Source organism: Zootoca vivipara, chromosome 5, assembly GCF_965207765.1.
Source record: "Zootoca vivipara chromosome 5, rZooViv2.hap1.1, whole genome shotgun sequence".
Taxonomy (NCBI): Eukaryota; Metazoa; Chordata; class Lepidosauria; order Squamata; family Lacertidae; genus Zootoca; species Zootoca vivipara.
Window position 1 is genome coordinate 48,745,876 of NC_142588.1, and position 22,363 is coordinate 48,768,238.

At 37.7% G+C, this 22,363-nt stretch overlaps 1 protein-coding gene across 5 annotated transcripts in view; it reads right to left on the bottom strand.

The window, feature by feature from the left end:
* VTI1A (vesicle transport through interaction with t-SNAREs 1A) overlaps positions 1–22,363 on the bottom strand; it is a 223,865-nt gene that overhangs the window by 166,369 nt on the left and 35,133 nt on the right. For 3 of the 5 annotated variants that reach the window (XM_035132410.3, XM_035132412.3, XM_088670585.1), the window contains exons 4-6: positions 13,156–13,233; positions 7,214–7,234; positions 2,306–2,390 (exon numbers count right to left, since the gene is read on the bottom strand). In XM_035132410.3, the coding sequence (XP_034988301.1) occupies positions 2,306–2,390; positions 7,214–7,234; positions 13,156–13,233 (184 nt within the window). The remainder of the gene's footprint in view (positions 1–2,305; positions 2,391–7,213; positions 7,235–13,155; positions 13,234–22,363) is intronic. The other 2 variants (XM_035132411.3, XM_035132413.3) reach the window with 1 other exon arrangement.

Consider the following 22,363-nt stretch of genomic DNA (forward strand, 5'->3'; position numbering starts at 1 on the left):
GCTGTTGTACCCAGGATGCTTCTGAATAGCAGCTCCTGGAAACCGCAGGGAGGGAGAATGCCGATAAACTCAGATCTTGCTTAAGGGTTTTCCATGGGCATCACTGTGGTTTGAGAAAAGGTTCCTGCGGCAAGTTCCAAATATCTCATGAGCCCTCTTTGCAGTAACTCAGAGCAGGGCTTTTAGTGCAGCCATTCTGTTCTGTGGAGTAACATTCCTGTTGAGATATGGCAGGCACACATTACCTTCACTTTCTGGATGCAATCAACAGTATGTTGGTTCCAATACACTTTCCCAGCTAAGTAAATGGGTCTTTGCAATAAGTGTCTATTGTTTTACTTATGTTTTGACTGCTTATTTAACAATGTATCCGATGGTTGTCAAACTTCAGGCCCGATAGTATTATAATGCTAAGAACTTAGCAGCATGCTGGATCAGGCCAAAGACCCATCTGTTTCAGCTTCCTGCTCTCACAGTGGCCACATGGGCACTGAAGCCACAAGAAGAACCTGAGATCAACAGCTACTTCTTGCGATTTCTAGCAACTGGTTTTCAGAGGCTTACTGCCTCTGACAGTGGAGGCAGAACGTAGCTATCATGGCTATCATGGCCACTGATAGCCTTACCATTCATGAATTTGCCCAATCATCTTTTAAAGCCACCCAGGTTGATGTCCATCACTGCCTGTTGTAACAGTGAATTCCACAGTGCTGTCTGAAGAAGTGCATTCTTTTGTTTGTCCTGAATTTATCTTTTCTGAGGTGAGAAAAACAGAACTATACACAGTATTTCAAGTCTGGTAGCACCATAAAATTGTCTTTGGTGAGGTGTGAAAAGTTTTTTTGAAAGTCCAAGTGCTTTCACTGGCAGAATGGTGAATTTTGCAATGCAGAGACTCACACTGACTAAAATCTGGCTACTGAAAGTGCTACGAACGTATGTCATACCATAATCCAGAAGGAATGCATATGCATCTGGGATGTGGTACAGCCATCTGCTACCACCAAGCGATCTGTCACATCCAGCGCTGGTTGAGAAGCAGCACTGCCATTGGTGCCAATTTTGGGCCTCAGCGCACTGATTTGGGGAAAGATCTCACTCAAAAGGGAAGCGATCTAGCTCAAAATTGGCACCATCGGTAGTGGCGCAGACAGCGTGGCTAGCAGGGCAGGCATGGCCCCAATAGACGTTTCACCTGGCAGGCTATTACCACTTGAAGCAGTGGCCTCACCCTGCCTAATGGTTGGGCCAGCTCTGGATACAGGTATGGGAGAGACTGGAAGCAAGCATCACTGTTCCAGCACCTTACCCATGGGGGAGGTGAAAGAAAGCACTTTAAGTTATCAGAGACCCTTTGTAATTTCCTATGAAAAAGTGAGAAGGAAACAGGTTGTCCAAGTACACAGTAATTTTGCACCAAGTCTATAATGAAAAGGCACCACAGTTAATGCTGATCTCTAAAGTGTTATATAGGCCTCTCTGGGATGGTATAACACCAGGTGTGTTCAACATGTCTGGCAGGTGCTATAAGTCTCTGTTCACTTTGTTAGAGCTTGCTTGCCTGGTCATAGCTTGAAGATTTGAATAAAAGTTAAGTTGGTCTCTTTGCATCCCAGCATTTGCTTCACTTTTAAGTACATAATACATGAAATGATACTAGACTTTGGGTAAACTTATATAAAGATACTGGAAATTTGACAGCTGTGCTTCCTCAGAAACATAAAATACATGTTCAAAAGTACTGACTGAGTTATCAATAATAATCAAACCTTTCAGGACTGAACTCTTTTCCTGTTCATTTGCTAAGTAGTTCCATTGCAGAAAGAATGATGCAGCAGAATGATGACTGGGAAAACTGATTATGCAAAAGGTTGAACAGGAAACCTTATAAAATTCAGAGGCTGTCTTTAGCAAATATAAATTTATTAAAATGTTAATTTTAGGTACACAACTAAAAGCAAAAGGAGCAAAATAACTGGAGTCTACAGTGTGTGTTACCAATCATTGCGGGTGGGTAAACTGACTACATGTAACTGCATATTAAGACAAATGTAGAATTTAGACAAAGTATTCCATCTCTTTTCAGATGTATACTTTTAAACCTCAGGAACTGTTTTCAGTAGATGTCATGCCTTTTAACTTGAAAAAAGATAAGCGCAAATAAGCTCCCAATTGTCTCCCCAATATGTAAACCACATCTCGGGCTGCTGTCTCTGCTTTGCCTTTGAAGTTTCCCTGAAATGTCATGTGTTGTGAAGACTGCTGTGCATAAGCAAGACAATTTGCTCACTCTCAGAATTCTTACCAGTTTCCACTGCTATTTGGTATCCAGCCTCTAGTCTCCGAGATGACCTTTCCAGCCTCTCTGTGTTATCGAGCAGATGCGCCCTCTGAAAAAGAAAACGGGAATGAAAAATCAGGCTTCCATCTACAGTATTTCCCCCCCCCCCCCACTACACATACAGTATCTTTTCTCTATTTTTACTTTTACAGTAAAGAAATAGCTCAAGAAAAGCACTTTAGGAAGCTGGTTATGTGATCATTCAAATTATTTATACCTAGCATTTGGATAATACAAAAAGTAAATGCTTCACTGATGTTATACGACCAATCAATGACAATAATATGGAGAACATATAAAAGGTATTTTAATACATGGATCCTCTAATTCTGCCATAACCAATGAGTTGTTTCCCTAGAACAATTTATTAGGGCACATCCCAGGTTTTGCAGGTGGTCAATGTTAATACTTTTATTTTTAGCAGCATATGGTATTATGCTAAAAGTGCTATATAAAGATATAATTCTGTCACCCTCATTTGAAGCTTAGCACCAAAATATTGATGCAATATAGATCCAAGATTTTAAGCAGAATACTACACAGTGTATAAGCACACTAGGTTTAAAGAAATATATTGTACTGCATAATTATGTCACCACGACCTGTGATAAGAACTGGGGGGGGGGATCATTTGTACTGATTTTCCTTCTGCATGTTGATCTCTTCAAATTACTTTTGAAATACTGAACTTATACTTCTAATCAAGCTGTCAAAATACAGAAACTGAACACAAGCACACATGTTCCCACCGCCTCCTTTTCACCCTGAAAAACAACCCAGTTTGGATGCATGTCAAAAAACAACTCCTGGAACTTTGTCTTGTTGACAGATGTCATTTAAAAATTGAAGGAATGCTTTCTAATAATAATATTAAAAAGTAGGTGCCATCCATATTATCTGAGTGGCTGTCTGCCGAAATGATCTACCTTGCTCTAATGAGCCCCTATGGATCTTGGGAGATGCAAGCTGTATTGACATGCACACTTAAGCTAATACACCTAGACCAGTGCCTCCAAGCTCTAGCAGCCAGGGATGCTGACAGAATATCTCGCTTCTATCTTCAAAGAAAGGAAGTGATTAGTATGTTATCATTACCATTCAAAACGTGATTTCCCTATTCCCTCCCGGCACAGGTGACACATCTCTGAGATGCGGCCAGACGATGGAGGCAGCTAAAGCCACATCAAAGCTTTCCTTGAATTTTTTTATTTTTTTTTAGAAATCATTAAAACAATGCATTTAGATCAGCACAGATAGAACCCAATGTGAAGGTCAGGAAAGCTGCAATAACAGTCTATAATAATTAATAGAGTCGTCTAATACACAGTGAATAGGTTAAGAGTAAAATGCAAAAAATAAAATAAAAATCATTCTATATTTGGAAGAGGAGGGGGAACAGTCATGGCACAAAGGGAAGAGCAGAAATAATTTTTAAAAATAGCGTTATATAATGTAAGTTACAGGACGTGTGTGATAAGACCAAGGAACAATTTTAAATCATTAGTACTAGTTATTAAATAACTTAAAAGAAAAAGAACATTTCACAATGACAGAATCCCTATATTTTAGAATAGAAGTATAAAAACGTCTTTGAAAGCAAGTCAAATAACATTTCTTATATAAGAAAATAATATTGTATATAGAAAAAATATTCAGATTAAGCTGACCATCTCAGCTTGTACAAAATGTTGAGTCTTATTGGCCTAACAAAAGTTGGACATCTTTCTTTCACTAGAACCAATAAGAAGATTGCTGGGTCAGTGGGGGTGGGAGTATGGTGGAGAAGAGAACCAAAAAACAAAAAACAAAACAGAAAATAAAAACTCTACTACTCCTGTGACACAGATCTTATGGACTCAGCGCAAATAATCGTACATTAAAAAGCCAGCCCAGTCACATAGAAATCACTTTAAAATGTTTTAAAACTAATAATTGTTTTTTTAAAAAAAATATTTTGCCCAAGACTACACAAGCACAACTACTAAATGGCATCTGTCATTACTAAGATCACAATTGACAAAATTGAATTTAAAAACCACCACAGAACATCCAAAGTTCAGGTTAGCTTTCCTGTTAGCAATCAGATGCCCTGCTTCTCCAGAGCACAGCACGGAAGGATTTGATTATACTATGCTGTTCCGTACTACTGATTTCAGGTCCTTTTCACTCAAGTCATTCTACAGTAAACCTCTCCCCCCCCCCCCCTGTAAGTGGTTGTGTCATTTACTTTTCCGTTTCGGAGAAATATTGTTCCTTCGGTCACGAAAAGCAATGACCTAACATCAGCGGCTGGTGCTTTCAACACTTCCACTACACACACACCCCCGCCACATTCATTTCCCCACCCTATCCCCTGCCTTTTGTATATGAAGTAGTGCGGGGTGACTCAGGCTGTCTTTTAGCTTCACAAAGAGCTTCTCCACGGAGTTACAGACGGAAGTTTTGCAAAGTGGCAAGCTACAGCTAGAGATTTAGTCGTTCCATGTGGGCTGGATTCAAACTGAGATCTCAGAAACTAAAAGAAAACAGAGCAGCACAGCCTCCATAGAATTCTGTCTAAGACATCTGCGCTGGAACACAGCTTTGTAATGAGAGGAACTGTACATTTTATTAACAAACAGTATGGGGAAAATCACAATTGCTTTTAAGATCATACCTCCTTAGGAGAACTGTAATTGGGAAAGCCTTGATGTTTTACTATTTGACTAGTTTAGAACCTTGGTGAATCACTGCAATAGCCATCATTTGGGCTTTAATGTGCATTTTATACTCTATATAAAACACCACTCCTTTTACAGCTTATCCTACAGCTAATATGGTAACTAGAAATTGCAGTAGTGAAGCTTGCACTGCATTTCCCATTCTACTCTTTGATCTTGACTTCTACTCCCTTTATTAGCTATGCATTTAATATGCTCCCCAAAATATTGTAGCAAGAAAATGATAAAATGATAGGACTTACAAAGTGAGCCAACAGCAAGGAAATACAATCCAGAATACATGTAATTGGCAGGCATTTTTTAAAAAACTGACAAAAAAGTAGTCCAGATATTCAGTAAAAGTTACTTTTTCCCCTTGAGTCTGCTAAAATTTAAAATGGATTATTGTCTATATCTAATTAACCACTTTAATAATAAGATCTATTAATAAACCTTGATTTTCCCTTTACAATTAGCTTTGTCACATATATTTCCATGAATGCTTTATATTACAACAACTTATAATTATATATTATAAAAAATATGCATACATACTCAGGAAAAAGTTTAGATTTTTATTTATAGAATGTATGTCTTCTATGAAAGTTGAACCTCTAGTCTGAAATGGCCAAGTAAGAAATCATGACATTCATATGCTTGCTTACCATGTTAAGTGTTTTTTTCAAAATAGAACTGTGCAAATACTACGGTCTACGGACTATTCCACAGCTGAAACAAAACCCATTATATATTTCCTATTACCATACCTCTCCCTTCTCTGCCTCTGCTATCTTTTTCCTTCCTTCTTTTCTCTCTCCATGAAAATTTTAACTGTACGTTCCTCGGGGCAGAAGCCTATCTTTTGCTTATGTTATTCTGCAAAGCACTGTGTACACTGATGATGCTACATTAATATTAAGAAGTTAGAAAAGAACTCAAGGACGTGCTTGTTTGGCTGCATTTTACAGTGATACTTTCGTCATCCCATCCAACCTTTATACTGCAAGTTGTATAACAATCAGGAATTAAAAGTGAATGACTGATCAAATAATCTTAATCTAATAAGAAAATCTTTAGACCAAAAATTCCCCTGAATTTTGCTTGCGCTACATCCCACATTCTCGCCAAGTATGAGCATCAGCACTTGAAAGTGCCCCTTGCTTCTGACCTCTTTTGAATTAAACACATTTAGATTGTATCAACCGTGTCACCCACCATAACCGCAAGACTAAACAAGCAGAGTTTGCTGTGTCCCCTCGTTCGCTGCTAGGAAATCTGAGGTGTCACTACACAGCCACCTAAGAAAACTGGTTCCCTAGCAACGTTTACTATACCAAACCTCTAAGAGAAAGTAATTTGATTTTTTTAAAACACAAATAATAGTGTAAGCATTTGCTGTACTATAAAATAAGACTGAGGGGGGACCTTAAAAAAAATAAATACTAATGGCTGTCAGGAAATGACCATCAGGTGCTTTTTATATCTGCTTAGACATATTGCTGCCACTTCAGGTCATTTCATAGGGCGCAAGCAAAAGGAACTCTGATCTGCATTCTCTACACAGCATATGCACAAATAAATAATAAATACTGAGACACAACTGAGTGTACATCTACCTGGCTTCTATTTTCAACATGCATGCAGTATTTTCATACTGTTTGGTATGCTGGCAGGTATACATACTGCTGTATTGCTGGTATCTGCTTCAAGCAGAGATTTTCCCCCCACCCCTAACACAGTACCTTCTATAGTAATGCTGGGATATAAAGGTATTTACTCCATCAAAGATTGTGTGATGCAGATATCATTACAGGATCTGATTAGATCATGGTATTCTAATAGAGATCAAATAGTAGTTTTTCTTCTTTTTTCCAGTGTCTATAAATTATCCCCTTTCTCTGTGCTATCAAAGAACGTTAATTTTAAAGGTTTGATCTAGGGATTCCCATGTAAGTGTATAGTTATTATAGGAGGAAAAAGAAAAGGAAGAAAGAAAGAAAAAAGAAAAAAGAAAAAGAGAGAGAGTGTGTGCTGGAACATTTTTAAGCAGTGTAATCAATATCTTTTGCTTTGTACTTATTTCCCTGTAACAATGACCAAAAAGATCTACTTCAGATTTGGAAAACCAGCTTTAAAGGAAAAGCTAGACAACAAAAAGCAGGGAAGTACTCACCTCTTCACGTAATTTTATCAACTGCAACATGAACGCACAAAAAAAGATAAAAAGGAAAGAAATGGCAGGAAAGAAAGATCAGTTGTGTGACAGGATACAGAATTAACATTGACAATTTATCTGTTTACATGTTTAGCATTTAAAAATCACAGACAAACACATTAAAAGAACCTAAACATAGACTACATGCAGAGTTTTTTGAACGAATAAAGATCACTTTCTCACACTGTCACATTAAACAAAGAGAATAGTGTGAAATTCTCTTTTAAACCACATCTAAGACACCATCATGAAATAAAGGGGAATGACTTCATAGAAGTCTATAATATAAAGGGGGAAAACAAGTTTACTATTCCTCTCTTCTAAGATAGTACAGTAGAAGTGATTTTGTATATACAAGTTTTCAGAATGTTTTTCTATTTTTTAGTACTGACACCTGCCTTTTTATTTCTCTCATATATTATCTTGATCAGAATAACTATAGTAAGTGGCTACTGAGGCATCAGTTAGATTGTGTATATCTTGCAAATGCCTGCTCTACTTTAACACAGCTACTTTTAAAAATAATAATATGCCTATGCAATTTAGTATAGCATATTACTTGTGTACCTAAGTTAAAAAATGAATGGATGAGCAAATTTACTAATGTAATGGGACAGAATTATGTACATAACATAATTTTGACCACACTATCTTTTACAGAATATCTCCAAAAGTTATTATCACTGCTAACCCCACCCCCCTTTTAGTTGCCTACTTTTACCAAAACTACAGTAGCAAGAATCCTTTCAACTGATTTAGGCAGTTATACTTCAAAATATTCTTCATTTAGAACATTAGCCAGTTGTGCTGGGGTACAAAGAAGCACACCTATTCATTTGCAACAAATGCAGAAGGAATGATGGCTAGCCACTAAACAAGGGTGAATATTCTCTCATTGTGGCTACCTTATTTTGGCAATTAAGGTGGCCACTTCTGCACTGACCACACCAATTTATGCACTAGTTTTAAATAGATAACATTTTTTTCCCTACAGTCAGGAAGTTTCCAATTAAAGAAGAAACGGAAGATGCCCCCTTAGGTGTCACTCTAAAACTAAAAGATGTATCGCTGCCAAACAAATCAAGAGATGGTGCTTCTTGATCACTAGGAAAGGAAGCTGCTGTAGTTAATAGCTCTTTAGAAAAGAAGCTTACCAAGGACCTGCTATCAAGTAAACACACAGGCATTCTCCATCCCCATCCCACCTGCCCTAAAATTTAAAGCCCTTTGCTAGGAATCACTCTTTCATTTGCTTTCTTGCTTCCCCCTCACTTCTCACAGCACTATTCCCACCCACCCCCCACACCCTTGAGGTCACTATTCCTCAGCTGGCTGTGATACTTTAAGGGCCAAAGTTTAAAACTACTTTCTTGCAATAGAGACCATTTGGGGCATGACACTCTGCCACAGTCAATGAGAGTTTTAAAATGCTCCACATTTGTTTTTTCAATAGGTCCCAAACAAAACAAAAATGTTCTATCTTGTTTGTGCTGCATGGCTGAATTTAAGCTCTGCATAGAATTTGCAACTAAGCTAAGTAATGGCAGATTTTCTTTTTTAAATGATGACTGAAAGAAATTCATTCAAATTAACAAAAGATTTTCCCCCATTTAACAATGATGGCACTCGATGAAATTCTGCAACTGCTATTTTAAAAATGTACTATATAAAGCTTGTCAAATTCAAACAGCATTAAAATGTGTGTAGCCACCATTTTAGGTTATGATAATCAGCATATTTTCTGAAACAAAGATTCTCCTTTTTTCCAATTTGATACAAGCGGTAATCTGTTCCTTTGTAGACTAAAAAAAAAATCTGGTTTACGCTGGTTTGAACCAGTGGAATCTCTTGTGGCTAAGCCTTCTGCTGTGAGTAGAATCAAAACTGCGTCGCAGAGTGTGTGCACGTCTGTGAGGCATGTCACGTGACATGGAGAACTACCGAATTCCCCCCCGCCCAAGAAGCTGATAACGCTACTGCCGTCTCTGCCCGCATACAGATAACGAATAAATGCTGAACTCTATTAAACGCCCTTTACACATTATCGTGGGTCGAACACACAATTTTCTGAACTTGTGATGACAGTCTATTTATTTTGCTATAAACTCTCGGCATGTAACGAACAGATTTGTGACTGGTAATGATCTGCTCTGCCAGGGCTATATGAAGTGATACAGACCTCCTTTAGATCTTGGGGAATTAAATTGACCAACTTCACCCCCTGGTCTGTTTCTGGAGTTTTGACACACTTTATGCACAGCAAGTCCAAATCTTACATTATCAGAGCTTAGTTGTCAAAAATTAGGTAACCATATCACCACAAAATATTTATGTTCTATAGGTAGCATATATGCTGCCTTGATGTACTTTTTTTTTCATTTTAGACCCACTGGAAAAGTCTAATTAAGAATTTTCTCACATTAGCCCAACAAATCTAATTTCAGAAAGAAAACAGTGTTTCATATCAAATGGTGGAATTTGTAAATACCAAATATATACCCAATATATTTTTGCAAGCAAACGATTTATTAATGAATGATATGCTTCTTTTTCTGAACAACGGACCCACCACCCTCTCCAGTAACCGCAAAATATTAAGTGGAAGGTAAAACTTAGTACTGTATTGCTGCATTGAAGCAACTGGGCCTTTCAAGCAATTTGATGAATGCAGCCAGACATAATTACAAAGACCAGCTGAAAATACTAGAGTGCTTAAAACATTACACTACACTACACTGTGTGTGTGTGTGTGTGTGTGTGTGTGTGTGTGTGTGTATTCTCATTCTGTGATGTGTAATGGACAACATTTAATTGTTTACTATAAATTAGTAAAGTGTGCTCCTGGAGGGAAAAGATAACCCAACTATGAACCATCCGGTTTTTCCCTCCTGCCTTTGTACTGCAAAATGTGCTACATCTGATTATGTTTCACTCGATTTAAATTGGAAGAAAATTAATCAACACAAAGCCAAGAAATTAACTAAATCCAGAATATAGTGAGCCCAAAGCCATTTATCCCTATCAAGGATGTTTCTTTTTACAGAGAAGAAGCATAGATTGGGAATAGCAACTTTTACATACATTAATACCTATACCTATCTTGGGTCTGCCATTGCCTTAAAGTAGGCAACGAATCATGAAAATCATCTTAGACAATGTTGTCAACAGCACAGAACCAAAATGCCACAATATAGAATTCACATTCTTTATTGTTTCCAACTAAGAGTCGTGCGCAAATTATTTGAGATCCAATTCTGTATACATACTAGAATAAAAAAGTTATACCAGTATACCTCTGTAACTCAACTGGGCGGAGTGAATCAACAGGTAACATATTCCTCACTATCACATATGCTGAAATGTATTACACACAAAGTTCACATTCTCAAAAACTGAATATGTTTAATATTACTGACACTGATCTAGAGCTCCCTGACTTTAGAAGTTTCTAGTTCTCTTGGCTAAGTCTCTACTCAGATATTTATCACGTAGTGTGAAGAGGTCAATACTCTTACTTTGCCAAAACCCAAGACAGTTATTTTTATGCAGCATCTGCTTTTCAGTGATTTATGTATTGATTTATGTTACATTTGGGGATTAGAGTGGTGGACAAACCACTTTCATTTCTGCAATTTAACCTTAACCTGATTAAACGGTCAAACAGCAGCAAATGAATTTGACAGATCCACGACTTTTAATATATAAATCAAGGTGTTCTACACTAGTGTTACAGAAATGAATCTGAGCATTGGGCATATTGAAATTCTTCACACTTTACACTCAGCTCTTTTGGGGCCTAGATTTAGAAAATCTTATAGCTTTAGCACCCAAAGGATATATTCTTTGGGTGCTAAAGCTATAAGGCTTTCTAAATCTAGACCCCCAAAAAGCTGAGTTATACAGATTAATAATTGTGCTTTCTCATTATGGATAGTCTTACTAGTACAGTAACATGAAACAAGAAATAAAGTATTATAGAACATTTGTTCAATATCCCTGACAGGAAAGACAACCAGGGCTTTTATTTAGCCGGAACTTGCCAAACTCAGTTCCAGCACCTCTCAGGTGGGCGCCATTGCCATTATAAGAGAACAAGAGAGGCATGGTTAGTTCCAGCACCTCTTTTTCTAGAAAAATAGCACCAAAAAAGACAATTCTGTCAATTTTGGCAAACTAGGATATACATATAATGTTAATATTTAGGAAAATGAAGAAACAATATTTTCTTGCGTATATATTTTGACCAGCGTTTGCCACAGAATGATATTTCTTGAATTAATTTCAATTAGTTTCTTACTCCTTTCATAAATACACAATCTACAAATATATTGCTGACATATGTAAAAAGTATCAGCCAGTAGTTTTCAGGAGATAAAATTTGTTTCTGCTTAAAGGTTGAGATCAAAGGTAAAAAAAGTATTCTACAAAATAATAAACTCTGTTTTAAACTAGAGTTTTTATCATAACTTTTCTTTCAAGGCTGGTGTCACATGTACTGTAATTTACTGTGCAATCTGAAAACAAGCAATGGAATTTGAATCCAGGAGCCTAAACCTTCTTTTTTGAGGTTTGAACTTTGTCCATGTTATCTGAATGTCCAATGTTTTTTTGTCTGAAAATGATGCCCACTTTTAGAATATCTTTCAAACTTATGGGGAGTTTGGACAATACCCTTATTAAGTAATTGCACATTAAGAAGCTGTAGGCTATAAAGGCAGGATCACAATCTAGCCAAAGTTATATGCTTTATAGTCCCAATGATTTCAATAGAATGAAGCATAACTCCGTCACAATACAATAAAACTTAATTAGCAGTAGCTGGGTCCTTAATTAGACTATATCCTAAGTATACGAGCTAATTTTAATGTATTATGCAACATATGGCAAGTATAGAACTTTGCTAACACCACATGTTAAAAGAAACAATAATTTAATACATACAAATATATTAAAGCATTACCAAGTTTTTAGAATTAGAAACATTATGAAAGGAAAGTTCAAATTGAAATCAGTAAGAAACTTTCTTTATTATTAGACTTTCTTCTAACTTCACACACCATTTCTTTGTTATTAGGCATTTAAAACTTCAATCTAATTCTGTCAAGTTTGAATTAACTTCTTCATGTAGGAAGGTCTCAAAGTAGGCAAACCCGGGAACAGGTCTTAAAAAAAACTATAGATAAAGCTTTATATAGATACAATAATGTGTTAAGCTGTGAAAATACTTGTTCTTTAATAATGGGGGGGGGATTCTACTACCGTAGGACATTGGTTACAGTGTAATGAACACTGATCATAATAAGATTAATTAACAGGCATATAGTTCTTCCCTTAAAACACTAGTATTTTATACTGTATCTATTCGAATGGTATACTTTTGGGCATAATTTGCAGCTTTACTCAAGAGAAGAATATCCAATTCAGAAAAGACAACCTACATAGAAACAGAGAAACTGTCAGATTCTGAAAGCTCATTTTCATTTGTTTTGCCTGCCAGTGTTGATTTAATTATGCTTCATTCTTATCAAAGCTGCATTATGTAATTTTTTATTCCTTTTACATGTGTTTGAGGTGAAGACCTTGGCTTTGTCGGCAAACATTGTGTTTCAAGTTATTCCTTAAGTACCAAATAATAAAGAAGAAGAGAAGAAAAGATTCCCCCCGCTTTTTTTTTTAAAAAAAGAAAAGACAGCAGACAGCGATCACCAGGTAAAGGGTTAAATTGTAAGATCTCCAAGAAACATTTTGAAGTTGATTAAGACCCCAGCTTTGCATTAAACAGTATCACTTCCACATGAGTTGTTACTAATGCTGTTAAGGAGCAGCTTGAGAAGCCCAGTGTGCCAATGACCTCCTTCACCCTCCAGCCACCCACTAGGGCTTCTTGATTAGCATCCTACCTGGATCTCTGAGGAATTCCCATCATCCCCTAGGAGCTCATTCCGCACCTCGTCACTGTAGGCAATCCGTGACCTTTTCTGTAAAACAAAAAGAGAAAGGGGGAAAAAATGTGAGCAAGCAAGGCTCCGGAGTCATCACTATCAAGGCTGATCATCTCAAAACCTCGAGAGCCCTCTAATGGATACCCATTTGATGAAAAAATCTCTAAAGAAAGTTATCACAAAGTAGTTTTGACAACAGGGTGTCAAATGCAATATAGAAATTACCAGCACTTTTGGCGGGATATTTAAATTTAAATCCCTTCCCCAAAATGAAGCTCGCAAAGCACAGCATACACAGAAAAAGTTTTTCTCATTAAGTTCAATAGGAGCAAGCCCCAAATCCTGATTTTCATTCACTGAATTCCCTCCCTCAAACCAACTGAGCCCTATGTCATTTCACACTTCCCTAACACTGTTTAACCAAATGTCTGATTATGTGAACCTCTTGGATATACGCCAGGTCACAGAGAAGTGATCTTATATTGGAGAGCAAGCAGGAATTACAATCTAATCTTTATATTTGGTATGGATATACCAAGAATGGAAGTGCAAATATCAAAACAACAAATCAATAAGACCAGGGGAGATTTTTTTTTTATCCTATTCAGTTTCCTTCCTATACTGTATTAGAAACTTTTAAACAAAGAACTGTTACGTCTCAAAAGGCCAAACACAAAGCCTGAAATCCAGTTGATTATAATCACATAGTGAACTCAGTGCTCCAAAAGGGAAGAAAGCATGCAGACAAACAAGGGTTAGCTTTTTTGGGGGGGGGGGTTCAGCTAAACTGGATTGTAAGAGATCTTCATGAGCTGCTGCTTTGGGGAGAACTGATGCACTGCCTTTTCCTCAATTGGAGGCAGGCATCCATGATTAAACAATCTCCTTCCTGCACCGGGATACTAACACAGATTAGATTGCAAGGCATCATACCGGGCAATTCTTATTGGATTAAACTAGATGTGATAAAAATTGCAGCTTTGTTCAAAATCCTTTTGATGTATTTGGTCTTTTCCCATGGTGTGTGAGGCAACCGGGGAATCCTAACATTGAGCTTTCCATGCAAGACACCTAGCTAGCTTCTGGGAATGTGCCAAATGAAAGTTGAGCATGTAACAGCATTCAGTAGTCAAGCATATGAAAAACCTATTACTTAAAAACTGAAAAATTATAACATGACTGGGGGGAAAGCTAGCTTTAAAATAAACTTTCAAGCACAATATTTGAAAGGTCTCACTCTTTCCTGGCCCTCATGTGAACCGGTCTGTGCTCAAGCTACCACACTGCATTAATTGTTACAATTTGGTGCCCCCCACCCCACCCTTGGAAGCAAGATTAAAGCTGAGGCTTGAATTCAAAATGCAGAATGTAATCCTGAACATGTAAACTAATTTTATTTCCAATGTTTTACATTTTTCTCCCTTATTTGAAAACAGGTTTGCAAATTTAGCTGGCAATTCAATTTATTGAATTTAAATCTGATACAGTATATCAATTTTCAACTTTCAAGACAAAAGAAAAACTTTCAAGCCGATCAATTTACAAACAAAATGCCAAATGAGAAAGCAGTTAATATTTCACCTAGCAAGCAAACTGTAAGTTTTAGATTTCTTTTAATTTCAATGGTTAATTATTTGTGGCACCCTTAACATTATGAAACCCCTAGTATTCAACAGAGTATATATACTAAAGCCTCAGTCATACAAACCATAGAACTTGTATAATGGACATAGCATATCCTACCCCCTTTTTTTACTATTTGGATATCTCAGACACAGCAGTTTCATATTAACCAAGTAAAAGCAGTCTCTACAGCATTAAAGGAAATGGGAACCTTTAAAGAGGCTGTGGTATCAGAGCTGCCTGTTTAAATTATTCATTTCATCACTATGGGGGACTAAAACACTCTGCAGTATGCAAGAATATCATATGGAGATGGGTTTTGTTTTTCTCTTTTTTCACCAAAAAGCCAACAAATTGGCATAGATTGCTCAATTATGATATTATCCTATTTTTTGTTTGATATACATCAGACAAGGAAAGAAGTTACAAATGCATGTCAATACATGATCCAATCTTTCTTTTCCATTTAAGATTTTCAGTTTAAGATTAAGTTTAACCATAGACGGTCAATAGCTACCAATAGTAATGGTATTTGTGCCGTTACAGATATGCAACCACAATGATATGAAAATAGCCTGCATTGCCCATTAAGCAAGTGGACTAATTGTGTGTGCTCTTTCAAGCCTGCACCAGAGTATACTCATCACACACACACACACACACACACACACACACACACACACACAGCTGGGAAAGATTTTAGTTTAACTTCCTCTTAATTCACTGTCCAGGTTTGGAAAGGAACAAGTGCTTTTTGCATCAAGGAAAATGAGGTGTGCATGTGTGCACAAGGCTTACAGCCTAAATACACATTACATTGATCACAGCAAGTCACATATAAAACAGGCTCTGTCTCTTGAGAATTCAAAAGCTCCCTCAGAGAAAAGTAGTAAAGGCCAGAGGGGATAACAGGCAAACACACAGGGAAGCAGAAGCCACTAACTGCCCCCTGTCTATTTTATTATTTCTTCTTGAGTAGCTAATTGTCTCTAGGGACTGAGAAGATGATGAGTAAACATAATTACACACGAGATAATTTTTAAAAAACAACCCCAGACAGATTGAGAAAAGCAGGCAGTGTGCTCTTCTCTGTGCATCCCCCCACAATTTCCTCCCAGCATCCTCTTTGTCTCAAGAAGAGCTCAAGAATTTGTAATTCCTAATAAAGGGTTGGTGAAGTAAGTAAGAGCTCAAGAATTCCAAGCCAGACCCTGGCTTACATTGTGGCTGCTTTGGACATGTAAGCAGGCTCTTTAAAAAAACAACCATGTAGCTTGGGTTCAGTATTGTGACTGGGTAGCTCATGGAAATTCAATTGTGACTAATGGGGATTTGACCAAGTCTATGAACCTGGTTGTCAGAGGCACTGCCATTCCACCATAAAAGGGAGGGAGCTGTAGCTCAGTGATAAAGCATGTGGTTTGCATAGACAAGGTCTCAGATTCAATTTCCCACATATCCAGCTTAAAGAATCTTAGGATGTAGGTTTAGAAAGGACACAGCTTGATACCTTGCATAGCAACTGTTAGTCAGAGTAGATGGTATTGAACTAGAATCTAGCCACTTGATGAATCAGTAGTCTGAATAGGCTTAAAGCAGCTTCATATGTTCACACACCTCCCAGCATTAGCAGGAGAAAACTCAGACAGGTGTATATTTTACTGTGACATGAAATAATAACCCAGCCCTCTTCAAGTTCCTGTGAGAAGAGTTGGGGGATATTTCATCATGCTGGGCTTTGGAGAAGGTTGAAACAGTACTTATTTCATCTCATGAGATTACCACTGCATGAAAGGGGATATTACCATCTACATGAAGCCATTAGGAATTTTGGAGCAAAGTGTCATAAATAGGGGGATGATACCCAACTCTATTTCTTTGTTACATCTGAAGCAGGAATGCCCTTGAGTATCTGGATGCAGTTGGGGACTGGTTCCAATAAATTAGTAAAAATTTCCTGCCCTCGATGTGGTCTTACTCTCCCTGAAGCAACAAGTGTGTAGTTTGGGGGCACTCCTGAAACCACCTCTGTCACTCAATGATGTAACCTCAGTGGCTAGGACTGCCTTTTGCCAACCTCTGCCTCAGTGGCTCTGAGGGCCTTTTGCTAAAGCATTTATGGCTGTTCGTGGATGGGATAGCTTGACCACTGTTGTTTATGCACTGGCAACCTCACAGCTGGATTACTGTAATGTGTTCTTTGTGGGACTCTAGGCTAGAGGCTGCAGCTGATGCAAAATGCAGCAGCTAGGTTGATTGGGGGGGACAAACTGTCACCAATGTATCACACCTTGCTTGTAAGATTTGAACGCCCAGTCTGCAACCAGACCAAGGTGTTGGTGCTAACATATGGGTATTAACATTCCTATACAGTTCAGGAACAGGTTATTTGAGAGACCACCATATCTCTTATATATCCAGTAGATCACTGCAGTCGGTTGGAAAGTTTCTGCTGCAAGCTCTAAAGTTCTCAGAGGCCTACTCCACAATAACTTGGCACGGGGCTTTTAGTCAGGCCATTGTGTTCTGTGGAACAGCATTCCTGTTGAGATATGACAGGCTCCCACTACCTGCACTTTCTGGAAACAGCTGAAGACAAGTTTGTTCCAAAATGTTTGCTTAGCTGGATTTGTTTAGTCATTTAGTCGTGTCCGACTCTTTGTGACCCCATGGACCAGAGCGCGCCAGGCACTCCTGTCTTCCATTGCCTCCCGCAGCTTGGTCAAACTCATGTTTGTAGCTTCAAGAACACTGTCCAACCATCTCGTCCTGCATCGTCCCCTTCTCCTAGTGCCCTCAATCTTTCCAAACATCAGGGTCTTTGCCAGGGAGTCTTCTCTTCTCATGAGGTGGCCAAAGTATTGGAGCCTCAGCTTTAGGATCTGTCTTTCCAGTGGGTCTATTTTGTATTGTTTTAGTTGCATTGGCTGTTTTCCCCCCAGTTTTTGGCTGTTTCCCCCCAGTTTTTATGGTACATTGCCTTGAGTAGATTGTGTAGAAAGCAATTAATAAATTAAAGATATCATCAATAAAAAATATCAGTCCTCCCTCATCTGCAAACAGGGAGCCTTTTCTACTCAGGTTCACTCCATGTGCAATTTGAAACCCTGACCAGGATTCTACAAAAGTAGAGCAGGATTCCAAGTGCAAAAGTTCACACAGACATATGGGAGCAGCAATGGTGATTCAACAGAGATCATGAAGTCATGGAGCTCCTCTGTGAGTGCCAACAAAATATGCAGCTATGAACAGTAACGTTGGCTGCTAAACCAGAATATATTGACCCCTGGATTTGAAATATACTTTTTGCAATACAGATAAGAACACATAGCACTAGCAATAAGTAATGTAATTTTTTTTAAAAAAATGTATGTGGTAATTCTCCAGGCATCTTTTGGCACTTGTCTGCCTTATCCCAAGTTTCTAAAACCTAGAGGTGGTCACTGGGTCTATAAAACAGCATCTATCCAAATAGAAATCTGTTCACTTTGAAAAAAAAATACATTGTTTTGACAGAGCTTTGTGTTCTGTGGAGATTTTGTTGTAAATTTGTTTTAGTTCAATATAATCTACATCAATAGCTCAGCTAACATTTATTGTCACGGTCCCTTTATTATCATGATCTCTCTCAATTATAAAAGAAGCAGTTTTATAGAACAACTAAACCTTTTGACTACAATTAGGTCCAACTCTGCCATATTCATTAATAAATAATTTGATACTACTTTTGATCACAATTTCATCCCAAAATGAATTGATCACATAAAAGACCAGGCCTTTGAACTAAAGTGCCCATTTGTTCTCTCAGAATCTAGCTAAAATATCAATACAGTACTCTCATTTGTCTTTAAAATAATAACTTCAAATAATCTTACTAGCATCCCTAAATGAAACAGATCATCACTAGAAATAGCAGCAGAACACATTCTACAGTGCAATTCTATACCCACTTACCTGCGAGTAAGCCAGATAAACTCAATTAGACTTACTTCTGTGTAGATGTGTATAGGATTTCACTTTTATTGTAACAATTATAAAAGGTGCCTTATGCTCCTAATTTCACCATTCTGTATTTAGTGTAAATTTGTACTGTAGCCAAATTCAGGCATAATAGTTTGTGCTGGAAAATGTCACACACACTGCTACAGTTTGAAGGAACCCAATTCATAATGCATTTTATAAATAGTTAATGACTTCTATACATAAGCTAACCAGGCAAATCAAGAAATTGTCAACATTTTTAGTCTTAGTTGTCAGTTACCACTGTCTACTGCTACTTTATATGTATGTTTCTGGAAGAGACAGAAGCTTTACAGATTCTGTAATCCAATGCCTTTTCTGGGCAGCTCGATATGAGCTTAAAAGTTCCTATATACAGATTCTGCCCAGCAAAGGGCTGTCAAACATAGGTCCCATCCCAGCACTCTCTCTCTCTCTCTCTCTCTCTCTCTCTCTCTCTCTGTGTGTGTGTGTGTGTGTGTGTGTGTGTATGTGCATGCGCAAGATGCATTGTGCTCACAAAAGTGCTGCTTAATTCTACTAGCCACAGAAATACACATACGATTTGCTTATAGTTCAAGAGAAAGGTACAGTATAGTTTTGCACAGCAATGGGGCAAGGTTATCACAATTCATCTTAACAAGAGTGCTGCATTTTAAAAGCATTAAGAAAACCAAGCAGATACCTGCTAAATGAGCCAAGTCTCTAGGACAACTCTCTGGAACTGCAAATTCAAATGCCTACCAAATGTACAGTGTCATCTAGACGATACGAAATATTATTCACTGCCCTTCCAAAGAAAAGAAATCAACCTAGAAGTAGGCATGCTCTCTCTCCTCAAGTGAATAGATTGGTCAATTGGCTGAGTTTTGTAGTTCTAGGCATAGTTTAGTTTGGTGAACATAAAAGTTTACAAGCATTACCATGGTGTGCGTGCAATAGCTTATAAGGTCAGTTATTGCACCCATCCTACCAAATGGTGAAGAAAATTTACACCAAGTTCATATTCCGAATAGAAGTGGGCTAAAATCTGGTGAGATGTGACCTAAAAACTGGAAGTAAAATGGTTCTTGAGTTAACAAGCCTAATGCAGTTGAGTGAGTTGGCTTCATAATTCTGGATACTAAACCTACTATACCTTTTATGAGGTTCAGAACACAGAGCAAAGAAGCCACAAAGTCTGGTTTATAATCATCCATAACCTTAAAAGTCCACACAAACACAGATAGCAGGCTCAGACTGCTCAAAGACTGTTCCAGTAGCTACTTTAAATGTACCACAATACACAGACCTTACACCAAGGAACAATTTGATTCCAGGCAGACATCACTTGGTAAAGGAACAGGATTTTTGCATACTGATTCTCTTAAAGCCCTGTTCAAACAGATACACTTGCTCAGTTCTGTCTGGCAATTTGGCTTTAAACAATCTGTCTGCTTGACCCAAGTCTTAACATTTCCCAACTGAACTGAATATATTCACAGGCAAACACAGTTAAATTAGAAATGAAATGAATTAATTCAGCTTAAACTAATTAAGAACTGTGATCTGCAGCACCACCCCAGTGTGTAATTTTACATGTGTAGCAGAGTACATGTAGCCACAACTATAAGAATTCTGCTAAACTACTAATCTGAGCATAACAATGAAGTTAGCGTATTACTAAATCATACGAGAAGTTAATTTCCATGGGCCACACATGGCAAAGCAATTGCTTAAATTGCTTCACCTGGGAATTTAATACAATGTTATCATCAGACCAGCCACATGGTAAATAGATTTATAATACTTTCCATGTGCTAGGTTATGTTCCATATGAATTAAGCAGCAATCTGGTATTACAATACAATCAGCTCTTTCCCACACCTGGTGGACAGTATTTTGTTAAATTACTAGCTATACAGCTACATCAACAACATAAAGCTGGGAAGAGCAATGGGAAGAGAAAACAATCTTCATGGCACATGACCAGTTCCACATAGTAAGTAAATGAGATGTAGATGGGGAAAGGTGCCCAAAATTATCAGCCACCCACATCTGTACAGCAAATTTCAGACTTGTTCATTTCTATTCAGTTTTGGTTCTAGGTTTCCATATTACATGCTTTAAATTAATCACTGGTATTCTGCAGTGTTCATAATAGTAAGACAGAGCATTAGCCCGTTCATCTTGGTTCAATATATTTTCAGCAGTCAGCCAAATAACTGAGGAATGGTATACTTTCATGACATCTCAACTTAAGTTGGCTAATACAATTCACACAATGACTATTCAAAGAAGGGGACATATACAAAAAAAGCAGGCATATTTCAAAATATAGTATTCCATAACTCACCTATGGTTTCTTCACAAATTATTTTCTATATAGATGAGATGCAATTCTAACAGATTGAATTGATCAGCTGTATGTTTTTGTCAAAATGAAGTTGTATTCAACAGGTTTGGTTTAAAAACAAAACAAAACCCGTAGCATTTTTAGTTGAAGTTCTAAATGCTTGAAGAATATGTCAGATTGACTTTTTCTACCCAATCATTTACTTACAGCACATCCTATGTGTATCTGCTCAGAATAAAATTCCACAGAGTTCAATGGGGCTTACTCTCAAGAAAGCATACATAGGATTAAGACCATCATTATTTTTCAGTACATATTTCTTGTGAGCCCAGCACCATGGCAGAGCAGCACAACGAAACAATTCTGCATCAGTTGTGCATTGGCACTATAATTGTTAACACCTATTTTCTATTATCATATTGTCTAGGGCAGGGATAGAGAACATGTGGACCTCCAGATGTTGCAGTTCTCCCATTATCCCTCACCACCGGCCATGCTGGGTTGTTGGAAGGGTTCCGCCAGCTACATACATACACACATACACACACACGCCACCAACTAATATGAGAAGAGAGGGAGAGGGCAGAACAGGAAATCCTGTGTTGCAGGACCAAAGAAAACGGCATTCCCATTCTGTGTTGATTATGGGAACCATTGAGCTCCATGCCCTTGAGAGTCTTCATCATTTCTACAAAATCAGGCCAATCATAGGAGTCAACCTGACCCTCTCCCCGACAGTACTGAGAGCAAAAGTATTGAGAAAGACTTACAGAAAAAGGCCAAAAAAACACCCCAACCCACCACCTAATAAAAGGTTTGTTTTTGTTTGTTTTCTTTTAAGAGACAAGCACAGGAAAGGAGGGGAAAAGAGGAAAACTGACAGGAAAACCACTACCACCCCAGCTAGTCCCAAGTACTATGCCATCCCAATTGTACGTTTTACAAAAACTGCAGAATTATGAAAAAAGTGTTTTTAAATTTATGGTTCCTCTTGCCAAACAGATTAGCGAGCTTTAACTTAGGCATCTGAATTTCATCAGTGTGAACATGCTTACAAGCAGGCATTCCAACAACAGGTTTTCCTCTCACATAGCCAAATGAAGATATGAGGGCACAGACAAGTTTCACAGAAGCCATTTCACCTGGGACAAAGACTTTAAATGATTAAATATTTCATCCACGGTGCTTTGCATTGAAATGAGGAAATTC